The following is a 15,782-nucleotide window of genomic DNA, read 5'->3' on the forward strand; positions in this document are numbered from 1 at the left end:
ATAGATATTATATTTTATTAATTGAATTTTTAGATTTTTATTTATTTGTTTGTTTATTTTAATATTTAAGCCATTTATATGTTCATAAATAAATTGATTTTTATATAGTTTTTACTTTTTTATTTTCAATTTAATTATTTTTAATTATTTAATTGTTTAATTTGTATTCATTATAATTATTTTTCTTAAATCAGTTTTAAGATTATATTATTTTATGATAAAATAAATTTTACTTTATTATTTTTTTTCCTATAAACACTACTTTACAATGGTAAAATTTTGATTAAAATTATTATTTTTTGTTATAATAATAATATTTATTATCTTTTAAAATATTTAAAAATAATATTTATAAACTTTTTATAATATCTATTTAGAGTTGTTAGTCTATTAAATGTATAATTATAAATAATAAATAATTAAATTTGCTTTGCTTATATTTAATTTATTTTTTAATAATTAAAAATATTTTAAAACAATATGCATATACATTGTTTTTACATACTAAACCTATTGCCTTAAGAATAATATTAGACATATTTTTTGTTACTTTTTTAAACAATCATTACTACTATTTTCTTTTATAACTATACTCTACAATTATTTTTTTTTTAAATTGTATGTTTATTCTATGTATTATAATAAATAAATAATAACTATAATATTATTAATATTAATTTATTTTAAACTAAATTATATAAACATAACTAATAAATAATATATATATGTTTGGGTTTCAATTTCCATTCCAAAACATAATGGAATAAGATTCTAATATGAGCATCAAAATTAACATGTAGCTTAAAAACTAAATACAAAAAAAAAAAAATCAAATATGAGCGGAGCTTTAAAAAATATGTTAGGGTGTAATTATTGAAAAAAATAAAATGTTCGAAGGCGGAACTTTCTCTTTGGTACGAGGGGCCCATGGGCCTTGCGTAATTAAACTTCGTTGAATTTCTTCGTGGATTAATAATAAAATAAAAATACAAAACCATTCCTACAAACAAAACAGGCTCGAAGAAACGCAGGGAAAAGAGGGAGGGATGGACAAATGGATTTCACAAGTGATTCTTCTTCTGCTAGCTCTGGTTCTGCTCTCTGTACCTTCCATTCACGCCTCTCATCACACAGCGTAAGCAAATTTGTGTGTGATCTAATGAAATTAAACTTCAAATTTTGGATGGATTTTAATATGTTATTATTATTATTATTATTATTATTATTGAAACAGAAATGGTGGCGTTGGCGGCAGAATCTTACTTGGTTTCAAAGAAAAGCCTCGTGGAAGTAACCTTACCTTCGATTGCTCTCCTTCTGGCGCCTGCGTTCCCTGCCTCTACTCTGAGAAGGTTTCTTCTTCTCCTTCTTCTTCTTTCTTTTTTAATTTAATTTTCTTTTAAGGTGATCTACTGATCTATAGTGTTCGATAAATGTTAGTATTTTAAGTTAATTCGATTGATTTAGCCGGGAAAGCTTTGGGCATAAGAATTGTTCAATTGATTTTAGTGATTCTGTGTCAATCACTCAATTTTGTGCTTAATCAGATACAATAGTTTAATTGTTTAGATATAAACTGTTTGTTTCTAATTTAAGCAGCAAGCTATAATTTGAGAAAATTGAAAGTTGTGAGTTGAGTTTGTGTAGGTTACAGAGGATCTCTTGTAAAAGTTGCTGGAAGTTAATACTGATATTTTTTCAGTCATTTTACATATCCTTTTTTTTTTTTTTGGGAAAAAAAATCTTGATTTCGTGAAGCTTCCACTTATCATGGTTCTTTCGTATAAATGAGAACTCAATGGAATCAGCAAGATAGCATAATTAACATCCAAATGCTTGCTTTGTCTTCTGGGAATTTAGTTTATTGAAGTTAATAGAGCGATTGAGGATAAAGTATGTTCATTAATCAGTATGATACCTCCTGAGTCCTGACTAATATCTGTGTTCCTTGGAAGTTGTCCAGCTTAACAGGATATAGGGTTGAATTTTTTTTTTTTTTTTTCCTTCCCAACTCTCTATAAGCTTTTTGAAGCAATCTATCCAAAACCCTCCAAATTATTTTTTATTGCAAGAAATTCTCCAATTTCATTCAAATATGGATTTCCTCTAGAAGGGAGTCATTTAACTTGATGCTCCTAGTATAACAATAACAGAACATATGGTAATTGGTATTCATCCATGCCTGCCAAATTGTTATTTTAAGTTCAACTTGAAGAAAATTCCTCTTGTAAAAAATTTGTGCATATCACCATTTTTTAACCTAATGTTTGATGCTACAGCCATGTTATTATTTGTGCATCATCAACATTAACTGCTGCAGAATCTGATGATTTTATCTTTTCCACATCAGTATCATTTTTTAATCCCATGTTATTTCTTCCATTTGGTAAACCCAAATAAGGGTTCATAAGTTTGTTAAACAAATAATTGGTATTGGAGCACAAACTTAGAGAAATCAAAAAATGGTTGATGATTAACACCCTAGCATCCACTATATAAAATTTAAACATACAAAAATCTTACACTTGGTAGCAAAATGCAGAAGTGAACATGATAACCCGTAATCAAATACAAAAAATTTGCCTATTGAGTCTCATGAAATTCAACTATAAATTTAGAGCAAAAGAACACATAGTGAACAACACAAGACGGTACTTTTTTTTTTTTTTTTGGGGGGGGGGATGTGGTTGTGGGGGTGGTTTGTGTGTATTGGCCTGAGAGGAAAAGAAATTGCCATGTCCTATTTAACCTTTTATATATGAAAATGAAAAGTATGAAACATTTGCATCTCAAGTATATTGTTTTATAACTATCCTTCTGTCGATTAGGAGCCAAAAAAAAACCACCATATTTACTTCTGATAAAGTAGTTTGGATCAGCACACCTCAGTATTTAACATTTGATAGTTGATGAGCCATCATTTGTGCTTTTGTTTCACATTTCATGTTTAATACTTAAAATGTGGCGATATTGGGAACTCATGCATATGCTTCTTAGTCCTAACTTGTAAGTTACGATTATGTATATGCATTATAAATACTGTTTTACATGCTAAGTATCCTGTTTAGTTTTAGCGATTCTACATTCTGTCTCCTGGAGAGCATGCCTTTCTTTGGACTTAGTTGCAGTGTTCATTTTCCTTTCTCTTGCAGAATGATGAAAGATATCGTTGCAGTGAGACTGGTTATCGTATCCCTTTGAAGTGTGTTGAAATTAAAGATGGTACAAAGAATGGAAATGAGAATAAGTCTCAGAATAGTCGATCTGCTATAGAGATCTCTAATGAAAACACAAATCCACATGCAACATTGCATGACACTGTTCCAAACAAGCATAGAAGTTTACTGGATGATTTATCCACATTAGAGGATGGATCACAGGTTTATATTACTTATAGAAGCTGTATAATTCCTGCTAATGAAGAGAAGTTGTCAGTAGTTGGTTTTGAGGTACGTTAATGTCATTTTTTATTTCCCTTCCTTTTGTGCAATTTTATTATCTTTTTAAATGCACTCAATTCTTATTTAAGGGATCTTGTGCAAATAATGAGATTCATCATGAAATTTTGCTCCAGTATCGTTGAACTGCCCAATACTTAAGGATAATAAAGTGTTAGGTGTTCAAAGAATTTTGGGTCAAAATGTTATGATGAATCTGATCTTTTGCAGTGTGCACTTAGCCATGGCCTATATCTATTGAGTCTTGATCCTTTATTTGCAATTGTGTTTATTTACATTCCAAAAAAAAAAAAATGACGTGTTTCTTTATACTTCTTTTTACTCTTTTAACCAACATTGAATATGAATTCTTTGTGTGTTCAAAAATATTTTGAAGCTCATTTTTGAGACTGTTGAGATGTTGCCTTGTATCTTTGTGTTTATTCTAAATGTTTCAAATCATAGCTGTTCATTAATGTCTGACATCAATATTGTAGCCAATATGATATATAGTCAACACTGAAACCTCAAAGTGGAGCCTTAAGGGTTTGGCTCATATGAGTTTGCACTAGAAATTCCTGTTGTTATGATGAGGACTTGAGTAACTGTATTAGTATTCAAATTCCTATTACAAGGAAAAAAAATGTGCCTTCTCTTTTTGATATTTAAGTAATTTATAGCAACACTTTGAACATGCTTTTTCATCCATAGTACTTCCATTTTTGAAATTTCCAAGGGCAAAATTGTTGATAATAATGTATGCACTCTGCTAGATTTTTTTTTTTTTTTTAATTTTTATTTTTAATATATTATAAATAATAAATTGCAGAATGTGAATATTGATGCTTGGGCTCTTAATCATGGTGGGCAGGGTGCTGTTTTGGGTTTGTTCCTCATAAGTGGTTCAATTGTGTACATTCGAAGAAAGCAGATTCTCAGCATGTCAGGAGTTGGGGGAGGGAGGATTCAGATGAACTCCAGGTTTTAACTCGAAGTTTTTAAGGCTTGAGACGTGGTCCTCTATTTGAAGTAAAATTTAAATGATAAAAGAAGTTTCAATGCTGTCAGAGTATCCGCGCATACAAGAGGGTTTAACCTTGCGCTAGGTGCAGCTCGCAATTGGTTCTATTCTTATTTCTGATTTTTGTAGCTAAGTGGTAAAGTTATTCCTTTTCTTATTTAGTGATTTTTCCGAATTGTAGCAGCTGCAAAACCATAGATAAAACATTCCATAATTGTATTTATTTGACGATAAATGGCCGAAGCTTCTACCATATTAATTTTGCGTGAAAGGCACATTTGAATGTATTTTCTGCTTTCTTTACAACGCCAAAATATGTAATGTTTTATTATATAAAAACAATATTTTAACAGAGCAAGCTTGAGCACTTTTGTGGAACAGGAAACTCTAGTCCTTGCCTTCTTGGCTCTCTTCTACCCCAGTACAGGCGTTAGCCATTTGCTTTCTACAGTCTGTAGCTACCATTTCTAAGTAAGGCATCCAGAAACCCATGGGAGTAGGAAGAGAAGTGCAATATACAATTTGCTCACCCAAAAACCAACTCTCTAACTTGAAATTGTAAAATTACAGAACATGATATACCATGTTATTGCTGCTTCCCTCTGAAAATATACAAGACAAATGGCCTTTAGTGTCTTCTGTCGATTTTCCTATGGGTTTTACTTGAGCACATCAATAAAGCAGCAGGAGGACAAACGCCAAACAAAGAATGATGTCGTTGATCAATCTCACCTTAAACAACAAAAACTATTCCTTTTTAAGACACATCTACAGTGATACAGCAGCAAGCAAGAATTACAAACAGCCGGAAGAAATATGGAAATTATAAAAAATAATCAGGGGTCTTGCGCGTAGTGTCAGGTTCAATTTGGCGAGGTGCAGGATCAAATTGAAGAAAGTTCTGGTCCATGTTCTCCCCAATCTCTAGAATAGCAGCCATATTCCCACACCGGTAGCAATAATTAGGAGCACTAAATACAGTAACCACGTTCTTTTCCTGAGAGAAATTAAAATAACCATCAATAATACAATTCATTTCTTGTAAGTTTGTGAAAAGACATATTTAAGTAATGCCTTCTCTGGCTCATTCACCTGACACCAATTGTACCCTTCCATGACAAGCTGGTGAGCTCGTGAAATCAGAGTAAGCCCATTGGTATGGTTGAACTGAGCAGCTATATCCTGTCCAAATGTATAGCCAGCACCACGGGGAGATATTCCCCACCCACATCGATCGTCTGGATCGGACCACAAAAGATCGCACATAGGTCCTTCATGTGGAACCTACTTGTGTAGAGAAAAAGAAAAGATGTGATCATTTTCAGAGTAATAATTAATGAAGAAATCTAAGGGGTAGCAAAATACAATCATACAAAATCATAGAAATACTTCTATAGTGACTTGTGCATACATGCAAAGTAATGAAGTAGATGTTTTAAATAAAACACTGCAGCAGGTAAAAAGGAAACGTTAAATAGGAATATTAATTTAACCCATGATGAAAAAAGAACAGTAATTATAAGAGAAAATTAGAGGGGAAAACCACTGACTCGACGCTAACAAGACTTTTTGGTTAATTTATTTTTGTTAAATGTATTCTTCGCTACCTAAACAGCTTAAAAAGTTGTGTTTTTAACATACATGGTATCAAATTTTAGCTTTTAATTCAGTTTCAGACCAAATAATGAGTTCTTGATAACCCCCATCACCAAAGTGCAGAGTTTATAAAATCAAAGGATCATATGCATTAAGTACTAAATAAGTACTGAACTTTATGGGGCTTTTTTATGGTAAGTCACAAGAGTAATCATGATGTACATCATTAAGGCTAGTTTTCAAATTCGTCAGCAGGTACAACAAGTTTAGAAGTAATACTTTTGACATATCTTGTTAAGAAACTAGTTCACGGGTTGACAGCAATTAATCATACCTCTTGTATACGGTCCAAAGCTCGGATATTATCTAATGTATCCAAAGATGGTGAAAGTCCACCATGCAAACAGAAGACCTACAAGATAAATTCTGGCAGTCAAAGGCTGTCATTCACTTGCATTAAGCAAAACAGTCTGCAATATTTATAACTCCAACCTGACTCTCAATGAGGGCTGTTAGAGGTAGATAATCGAAAAGGTCAGTGAAATACTTCCATACATTGGCATTTCCATATTTTCTCAAGCATTCATCGTAGAACCCATACCTGAAAAGTAGAATTAAAGCCAAAACCATATAAATTGCAATTGAAATGGTCAACAATCATACAAATGGTCATGCATGCATGAGACATAGAGGCTCATGAAAAAAAAAATCTGTCTCTAGCAGAAAAATAATAAACAAATTTTATTGCAAATAATGGAGATGACTGTCATGACAGTTAAATTATCTATATCTAGAATTCCCTTTTTTTTAACTCATTTTGGTTAGTTAAAAGCTCTCATGATATATAAAAATTATAATTTTTGTTTCATAAGACAAAAAAAAGGTATTGTTCTCTTTCTCCTTTTCCTTTTTTAATTTTTTTAGTGAAATTGAACAGGCTCAACCTGCCCAAATCCCCTAGCCTGCCAGACTGCCACCATTTTCATCTTCTATAGGTCACGGCTAACTCTAGCAACACTCAAATTTGTTCACTGCCACTCTGCCAGTATCATCAGTCTAGTATTGCTACCCTTAAACTGCCTTGGGTGATTAAGCATAGCATCCAAAATTTACAACTTGCAAAAAACAATCATCAAATAGGCCCAGAATATTTGTATGATGACTAGATGGCAGTGTTCAATATTTGTGCTGTTTGACACCCATGTGGGTGACAATTTAAATATGGAAAAACACGTGAATTCAGTTACCTGAGGAAGGTATAGGAGTCGAATCAAAATTATTGACATCAGTTAATTGGGACTTGATAGTTGGGTAGAGGTCCAGCAATGTCCCCGAAGGATAAGATATATTGTTGCAACAACATTGTACTACCATACAAAGTAGTCATTCATTGTTAATGTTACCTATATCCAGTGATGCAAAACTTCTTGTCACATGAGAATAGAAAATTCCTTTTCATAAAGTTTCCGGGTGGAATTTGGCTTTATAATTCAATTCAACAAGGTTATGGAAAAAAGGTTCTCTTCTGAACTGACAAAATTTTCTGATACACCCAGCTGATTACCATGTAATCACACATAATCACTACCATGGTAAAATGACACACTGGACCCAATAAAACCCACCAAGGCCAGAAATATGACAATTGTGCTCAAGCACCATATCTTTTAGTGTCAATATTTCAAAATAAAGAGTCACCATGCAATATTGAATAGACAAATGTATATATATATATATATATATATATATATATATATATAACTCAATTCTATTGTTTAGAAACTCAGCTCAGAAAATAAAGAAACCTGCTTCTCCTGCAGAATTGATAATAGCATAATTCAAATTCAAATGGTAAAATAATATTCAAACTTGATCTTACACTTGAGTAATCTGCCTGCTCTCATGGTTTCCTCTAAGAATTGTAATTCTATCTCTATAACGAACTTTCAGGGCCACTAAGAGTGTGACAGTCTCCACGGAATAGTATCCACGATCTGCATTGATGTAATTGAGGAGATTACAAATGCTTGTACAAAAATCAATGCAACTTTCTAAAAAATTCAGCAGACTACCCATGTCCAACATGGTTTAACCATTGAAAGAAGCAGTAATCATTGATATTAATGCTGAGAAAAGCCTCTCACTAACACATTAAAGGAGTTTTTCTCAACAGCAACTCCAACATCAATGCCAATCATACACTTATTAGTCCAAATAAAAATAAAACACAGGTTATAACAATTAAAAGTGCAACCTAAAAAAAAATACAACCTCTGAAACATCCTCACCCCAATTCTCAGCAGTTCATCAGAACTTCATAAATCAGAAACGGGGAAGTTTATAATAATAATAATAATAATAGTAATAATAATAATAATAATAATCAAATATCAATGCTAGTGCCCATAGCTCTATTAGTTTTGGATTCCACGTCTTAAACAATTCCCTTTATTGGGCCAATTAGCACAGCAAAAAAACGGAAGAGGAAGGGGGGCACAAAATCCTCATATATGAAGATCCAACAATATAAATGAACTTGTATCAATATATATAATATATATCAACTATTCATTGATCATACAAAAGGCATAGATTTCAAAAAACAATTAAAAGCAGCAATACACAAATTTAAACAAATAAACAAAATCTACGTCCAAATCCAGAATCCAAAAACAAAATCAAGGTCCGGAATCTTATACACGGAAAAATAAGTATAAAAAAGAATCGAAAACAGACCTACATAGTCGCCCATGAAGAGATAATTGGTATCAGGTGCATTCCCTCCTATCCTAAAGAGTTCGATGAGATCGTAGAACTGCCCGTGAATATCGCCGCAAACGGTTACGGGACATTTCACCGGCTGCACGTTCCACTCCTCGACAAGAATCGCCCTGGCTTGATCACATAGCGCCTTGACCTCGGCCTCCGGCAACGACTTGCACTCCATGAGGTGCTCGATCTGACGGTCCAGATCCCCTTGCGACGGCATCCTCTCCGATACAAAGATCGTACGGTCAACAACAATATTCTCAATTCAAATCAGAATATAAACGTAAAAGCTTCCAGGACTAACGATCTGTGGAAACGTTTGAGTTTGCAAAACGAATCGTTTTTGGAGATCTCTCTATCATTCCTCTCTCTCTCCCTCTATGCTTTTGTGTTTTCTTCTCTGCGAAATGAGAAATTTTCGAAATAAAATTTAGTATTGGAGTGTTTTTGTTGGGTTGTATCAATGATTATTGGGGAAAAAAAAAAGGGGGAGAGTTAAAATAATAACAATAATAATAATTAATATTCGTAAAATAAAGAAAAATGAGAGGGCATCTCACGAAGTCTGAGGCCTCGAAATGAAACTCAAATGCACATGAAATTGGGAATTGTTTTTGTTTCCTTGTAAGGAACGAGGGTTTGCTATCTCTCTCCGGTGGCTCCGCCGAGTCAAAATCGTACAGCGATAAAAAAGTGTCAGCTCAGCTTCTTTTTTTAGTTCTTAATTTTTTTGTGAGATCTTAATTTTTGTTTTCCTGGGTTCATTAATACTCCTAAATTACACAGTTGTAAAATTCAACGCATTTTTAATAAGAAAATTTAGATTTAATTATTAAAAAATGAATTATTGAAAAGTATAATCACTTTGAAATTAGTCTTCTATGAATTATAAAATAAATATAAAAATTATTTTAATAAATTTTTTAAAAAATAATTATTTAACTATTTTTAATGCTAAAATTAGTTATTTAAATTTTATTCATAAAAATGTATCATTTATTTTTTATTTTTATTTATATTAACTATTTAATTTTCTGTTATTTTTATCAATTTAACCATTAGAAAAAAATAAAAGTGTTTATAATAATAAAAATTTAAGAACCAAACGTTTATAATAAAAATTTTAAAAGCGAAAGTTTTTATTATTGATAATAAAAATTGAAAAAAATAAATAGAAACACAAAAGCATATAAAGAAATTAAAATTTAAAAATTAATTAATGTGTTTTTTAGAATATAAAAATATATTTATTAATTTTGTTATAATGAAAAAATTAAATAATATTTTTTAAGTAAAAAAATCCTTAAAAATAATACTTCCGTCTATTTTTTTAATTTAAGTTTTTTATTTCAAAAATTTTTTTTTTGAGTATTTTGCATATGGATCTTCCATTACCAAATTTGAAAATGTTAGAAATTAAACTTTAGTTTTAGCTAATTAATCACTAGAGTAAGGCCTAGTTAATAAAAAAATAAATACAAATTTACCAAATAAACGTCAAAAGTGCTTCTAAAAAAATAATAAAAATGGAAAAATTAAAGGGGTTAAATGTAATAATCTAATGAATATAGCTGATATTGTTAACATAGAAAAGTTGAAGAACCATTTTGTAATTTACTTTTCTAGTCATTTGTGAGTTGTGACTGAGTCTGAGTGTGGGCTTACGTTATCGACTTGACGACTTTAGGTAGTCAAAATTATTAATTATTTTCAAATATCTTTCGTCAGAGGGAAAGAGAGCACGAAAATAGAACGTGGAATATGAAACCGTAAGAACATAGAGTAGGTTTTATAAAATTATTATTTAATTTTTATATTTTAATAAAATTAATTATTTAATTATTATATTTTCAAAAATATATTATTTAATTTTTATTATTTTTATTTTAATAAAATTAATTTATTAAACTTTATATTTTAAAAAAATATATTAATTATTTTTATAATTTGACTTTTATAATTATTTTTTATATATAATTTATCATTTTTTTATATTTCTTTTTCTTTACAGTGATATATTTTTCTCTTTTATTTTTTTATTTTTATTTATTAATAAAAATAATATAAGTTATTTACATAAAAAAGTTAATTAGTTTATTTAAATTTTTAAATAATTAAAAAAATTATTTTTAACTAAAAAAATATAAAAATAATGTCTAAAGATTAGAAATTTGAAAAAAATATAAATTAAGATTTAATTTTTATATAGTAAAATTTTTATTTTTATCTAATAATAAATTTTTTAAAATATATGAAACAATTAATCAATTTTATTAAAATAAAAGAACTAAATAATAATATTTTTTAAAAGATAGAGATTCAATAAATTAATTTTAATAAAATAAAAGGACTAAATAATAGTGTAAAGTAATAAAAATTTTGATAAAAAAAATAAATAATTCAAATAAAATTTTTATAAAAATTAAATAATATATTTTTTAAAATATAAAAATTAAATAATTAATTTTATTAAAAAATAAAACTAAATACTAACTTTTCCTTTATCAAAAAAAAACAACAGGTTCAAGTTCACTGTCGTCTTCTCTCTTAAATACAAAAACAGATACAGTTGCTGGCTTGCTCCAAATGGGAAAATAAATGATCCTCAACAAGTGGCTGTTTGGGTGGTTTTTCTATGGGCCTGGATTGAGTTGCAGGCTTGTTGCATGAGGCCCTTCAGATAAGGACCCAACCACAGGGAACATCATATGCCATTGAAATTTTCTTTTAGAAAAGACAAAATCTTTTACCCTTTTTGGTTCTTGGCCCAATCTGAATCAGTGAAACTTTAGAGTTTAGACCAGTCTTTGCTCCGCATTCCGATCAAAGCAAAAACCCAAAGAAATGAAAAAGATAAAGAAGGACATAGAGATTTTACGAAAAAGGCTTTGGAGTAGGAGCGAGCCTCTGTTTTGATATTTGTCACTTTGAAAAGAAAACAGAGCAGACCCAGATGTTGCTGGCCCTTTTCCTTTTGTTTTTTGATTGCCACGAGACTGAGAAGAATCTCATGCAGTTTTTAACAAAAGTTTGAATGGACCAAAGACCAAAACAGTCTTTAAAAAAAAATTACAGTGAAAAAGATCAACACTAGATGCGAACATTACCTTTAATTGGTGGATTCACTTTAGTTTTAGAACTCATGCTGGCTGGCTGCTCGCTGCCTCCTCTCTTTTCATTTTCATTTAAAATTACAAACATGGAACAACGAAAACATGCCCAAACATGATTGATTGATAGATAAGGCTTTGATACATTTCCTTAATTTCCCATGTTCTTTATATATATGCTCTATATTTTCTTTTTCAAATGGGTATTTTCTTATTTGGTCACAAAGCAAAGCTTAATAATATACGTAAATATGTCACTAATCTTTCCTTCTTTCTCACACTTGGAAAAAAAAAAAAGAAAAAAAACATGTAAAGTATTGCAAAGGCTGTATTCTAATCTTTCTCCCTAGCTAGATTCTTATTTGAGGGGTTTGTTTGACAAGCTATTCCCTTCGCTTTGTGCTACCCCCAACATCTCCCCCATATATAACAGTTTTGTGTTGGTAAAAAAGAGCTGCATGCTGGGATTCTCAAATAAATTCAGGAGCATTTATAGTCCCACTTCTAAAAAATACATACAAGATGACAGACATCTTGTCTCTTCTTTTGCTCTTCTAGCTCTTCAACCTTCTCAATCCCTTGATTGATACCTCACTAAACTCGGCCAGAAGGTCGTTTGGAGTTCCCTGCTTTCCTAAAGAAAGAAAAAAAAATATTATTGAACTAATTGAGCGTCTACATCGGTGTGATAGTTTAAATATTCAAATTTTAAAAATTTATTATTACAATAAAAAAGAAGAAAAACTGAAGTTGCTAATTGTAAAAGCCAACTTGTTTTTAAAAATTTAATTTGCTTTTGGTTTTGGGTAGCATCTGATATATGGAAGTAAACAGAGGATGGATATCACATTGGGTATAATTCCGGATGGATCCATAAGTTTAATGCTTGTACTCTCACTGTCACCCCACCTAAAGAAAAGAATAGTGACTTTGAACTCCTTGTGCCTTAATGGAAACTGGAAATCGCATATTTGTAAAATGGAACATGTAGAATTGGTAATGGAGTTGTTTAATAGGATAAATTTATCTAAACTTGATTTATTATGAATTAAAGAAATAAATATGTATATCTCACTTATTTCATATATATATATATAGATTCAACTATACATAATTTGGATTTGTAATAAACTAAATTTATATTTATTATGCTATTGGAATAATATTTTAAAATTTTAAGGCCAATGTTAAATGGAGTCTATATTGGCCTATGAGTAATAATAAAGGAAACCAAAAATTCGAAAAGAAAAGGCACCATGAAAAGGTGAAAGGTCTCTCGTAGATGTAGAGAACAAAAATAAAATGTTAATTAGCTTTGAATAAACATGTGTAAGAGTGACGCATGGAATAAAGTGAAAGAGTCGGACTTTATTTCCCTTTTCTTTGTAATATTAAGTAGGGATTAAGACACCTTTATGCTGCTGTAATCCATACCAATCCATTGAAATTATAGAGAAGCTTTGAATATGGATTCAATGTAACAGTTAAAGCACAAAAACCCTCTTCTGTTTTTTTTTTTTTCTAAATTATTATTTTTTTAAAAAATAAGTTTTTCCCATTAAAAAAAAAAAAAGAAATAAATCTTGTACCTAAAATATTATAATCTCTGTAAAGGGCATGTTTAGGATTAAGAGATTATGGATGTTAAAGTACTGATTGAGAAGATATAGTGGGAAGCAGATAAACATGTAGAAATATATTTAATCTTAAGAATCATCATCTTTCCACTATCTTTGAGTAGGGAAGTACCTTGTGATGATTTCAACTTAAAATTACTTAAAATTGCTTCAAGTTTTGTATTTAATAAGAAGGTATCTCAGTACATGAAATTTCTGCATTGTGAGTTTGAGTTTTGCCTGGTGTTGCTAGAAAATTGTTTTTGTAATTTAAACCTGTGAATTCTAAATCACAAATAAATAATCTGACTAAGTCCTACAAACTCACGCTTATTGAGTAATGGGAAAGAACTTCTAAATAAATAACATGATAAGGATCCCCACCAGCATTGGAAATGAAATTAACTCATATAACGTAGAGCTAGCCTATTATTTTATTTTTCTAATCACTACCCGTAAAAAAGATTTTAAAACACATGCATGAATATTCACAGATATAGAACGGCATGCTTGATTATGTACCTGTTATGAATGGGATCAGGACCATTAGGAACTTTTCTCTTGCTCATCATATAGTTGAAATCCAATTCTGGGTCATAAATAAGCTTCTCTCTTCCTATATCTGCCTCATGTTTGAAACTTGCAGTGGTTTGAACGGTTGTTGTGCTTTTGGTTGCTTCAGTTTGCAGAGTTGCAACTAACAGAAGGCAGACAAAACCTAACGTTGCAATTGCTGCAAATAACACCTTAAACAGTGCAGAACCACTACTAATAACCATATTTTGCCTTTTATCCCTATATTTTATTTTTAATAATGGAGGAAGATGCCTTGTACTTATGGCTACAAGGTACAGATATTATATATACATAGAAGAACCAAAAATCAGACCAAGATTGTCTTGGACGGATATAAAAGAAGGGATGAGAATACGATAGAGAAGAAAGGGTGAGGCAAGAAGATTGAGTGGTCTAACTCTTAAGGCAAGAATTTTTTCCTTTTTTTTCTTTTTTCACTTCATGGGTTAGGGGAGGTTGAGTATTCTTTATAGGTTGAAGCGATTCTGTTGCACTTTCTCGAACCCAGAGAGAGAGAGAGAGAGAGAGAGAGAGAGGGCTTAGCTGGTTTCGAACATGTCAAGGAGGGAGCTCCGTCTTTGCTTTATACTAATAATAAGGTCCCAATACACTCTTTCTTTTTCGCTTTGATGTGTGTATTTTCATGCAGTCATACGATAACTAAAGATCCTCCTGCTTCTTACTGTGTTCCCTTACCTACAATTGGGTGAAAAGATAAAGGAATAGATTAGAAAACCCATAGTAACATAAGATTTACATGCCTCTGGGAATTGACAATTGACATGTGCTACTTTTGTGGTAGGAATCCCCAATGTATTTGAATTTTGAGGTTTAGAGGGAGAGTTATTTTACTCATTGTTTTAATTTGAATTCATACTTGAAAATCTTTTAATTATAATTTAATTAAATCTAATCTTCTTTTAATTTAAAAGAATCATTTAATACTCTCAGAACAGGTACTCCTTTTACATATGCCTAAATTTTGCTTTTCTTCTAAAAAAAGAGTAATAAATAAAATTTTATGTTTGTAAAGAATATTATTTATTAATATTTTCAGCGTGTATTATAAATATTTTTTTAGTACCTTACATGCTTAAAAAATAAATGAATTAGAATTTGAAGTGTTCACAAGGCACTTGACTACGTACGGTCCTTATTGGGTCAGGAAAAAATTGATATAAAATGCCATTTAGTTTGCATATCTCTCGATCAGCTGTTGTACTCCTCACCTTCATTAGTGAAGATGGAATTTCAGGACAGCCACGTTAGCTAATTATCACATTTTTACGGATACGCATACTTTTGTCGGCTGCGACAACAATGCTATTCCGTGTATTATCAACATTTCGATAAGTTCTGAAGGTATGCAATGGTATTAAAAAAAAAAAAAAAAAAGTTGAGAGAGATCTCTAGCCTTTGACAAGAAAAAGAAAAGAAGAAAGAGATCTCTAGCAAAGCTAGAAATTCAGTCCTTTCGCTTACAAATTCCAATTGGAGTATATTCAGCCATTTAAACCTATTACATATACATATACACACCAAATGGACACACGGTGTTTCAAGGAGATGTTGAAAAATGGACAACAAAGAGTGGATGATGGAATGATGGACTGATAATATACGCTGAGTGAAGTGGGTTGACCTTTCAGCCATGTTC

At 30.6% G+C, this 15,782-nt stretch overlaps 3 protein-coding genes across 3 annotated transcripts; 1 reads left to right on the forward strand and 2 right to left on the reverse strand.

Annotated features, from left to right (window-relative positions):
• Window positions 1-970: 970 nt before the first annotated feature.
• Window positions 971-4,745, forward strand: LOC110643975 (uncharacterized). The gene is made up of 4 exons (XM_021796523.2): window positions 971-1,135; window positions 1,235-1,352; window positions 3,153-3,449; window positions 4,267-4,745. Exons 1-4 carry the CDS (start codon window positions 1,047-1,049, stop codon window positions 4,423-4,425), a joined length of 663 nt encoding a protein of 220 aa, XP_021652215.2. The 5' UTR covers window positions 971-1,046; the 3' UTR covers window positions 4,426-4,745.
• Window positions 4,746-4,979: 234 nt separating this feature from the next.
• LOC110643974 (serine/threonine-protein phosphatase PP2A catalytic subunit-like) lies at window positions 4,980-9,530 on the reverse strand. Its single transcript, XM_021796522.2, has 7 exons — window positions 9,384-9,530; window positions 8,791-9,223; window positions 7,934-8,048; window positions 6,547-6,655; window positions 6,389-6,466; window positions 5,551-5,742; window positions 4,980-5,455 (listed from the first exon to the last, which is right to left on the reverse strand). The coding sequence occupies exons 2-7, from the start codon at window positions 9,041-9,043 to the stop codon at window positions 5,282-5,284; spliced, it is 921 nt and encodes a 306-aa protein (XP_021652214.1). The 5' UTR covers window positions 9,044-9,223; window positions 9,384-9,530; the 3' UTR covers window positions 4,980-5,281.
• A 2,524-nt stretch (window positions 9,531-12,054) lies between these two features.
• On the reverse strand, window positions 12,055-14,671 carry LOC110643986 (CLAVATA3/ESR (CLE)-related protein 25). Its single transcript, XM_021796544.2, has 2 exons — window positions 14,072-14,671; window positions 12,055-12,567 (listed from the first exon to the last, which is right to left on the reverse strand). The coding sequence occupies exons 1-2, from the start codon at window positions 14,326-14,328 to the stop codon at window positions 12,528-12,530; spliced, it is 297 nt and encodes a 98-aa protein (XP_021652236.2). The 5' UTR covers window positions 14,329-14,671; the 3' UTR covers window positions 12,055-12,527.
• Window positions 14,672-15,782: the final 1,111 nt, after the last annotated feature.

This window comes from Hevea brasiliensis, chromosome 9 (genome assembly GCF_030052815.1).
Source record: "Hevea brasiliensis isolate MT/VB/25A 57/8 chromosome 9, ASM3005281v1, whole genome shotgun sequence".
In the NCBI taxonomy this organism is placed as follows: Eukaryota; Viridiplantae; Streptophyta; class Magnoliopsida; order Malpighiales; family Euphorbiaceae; genus Hevea; species Hevea brasiliensis.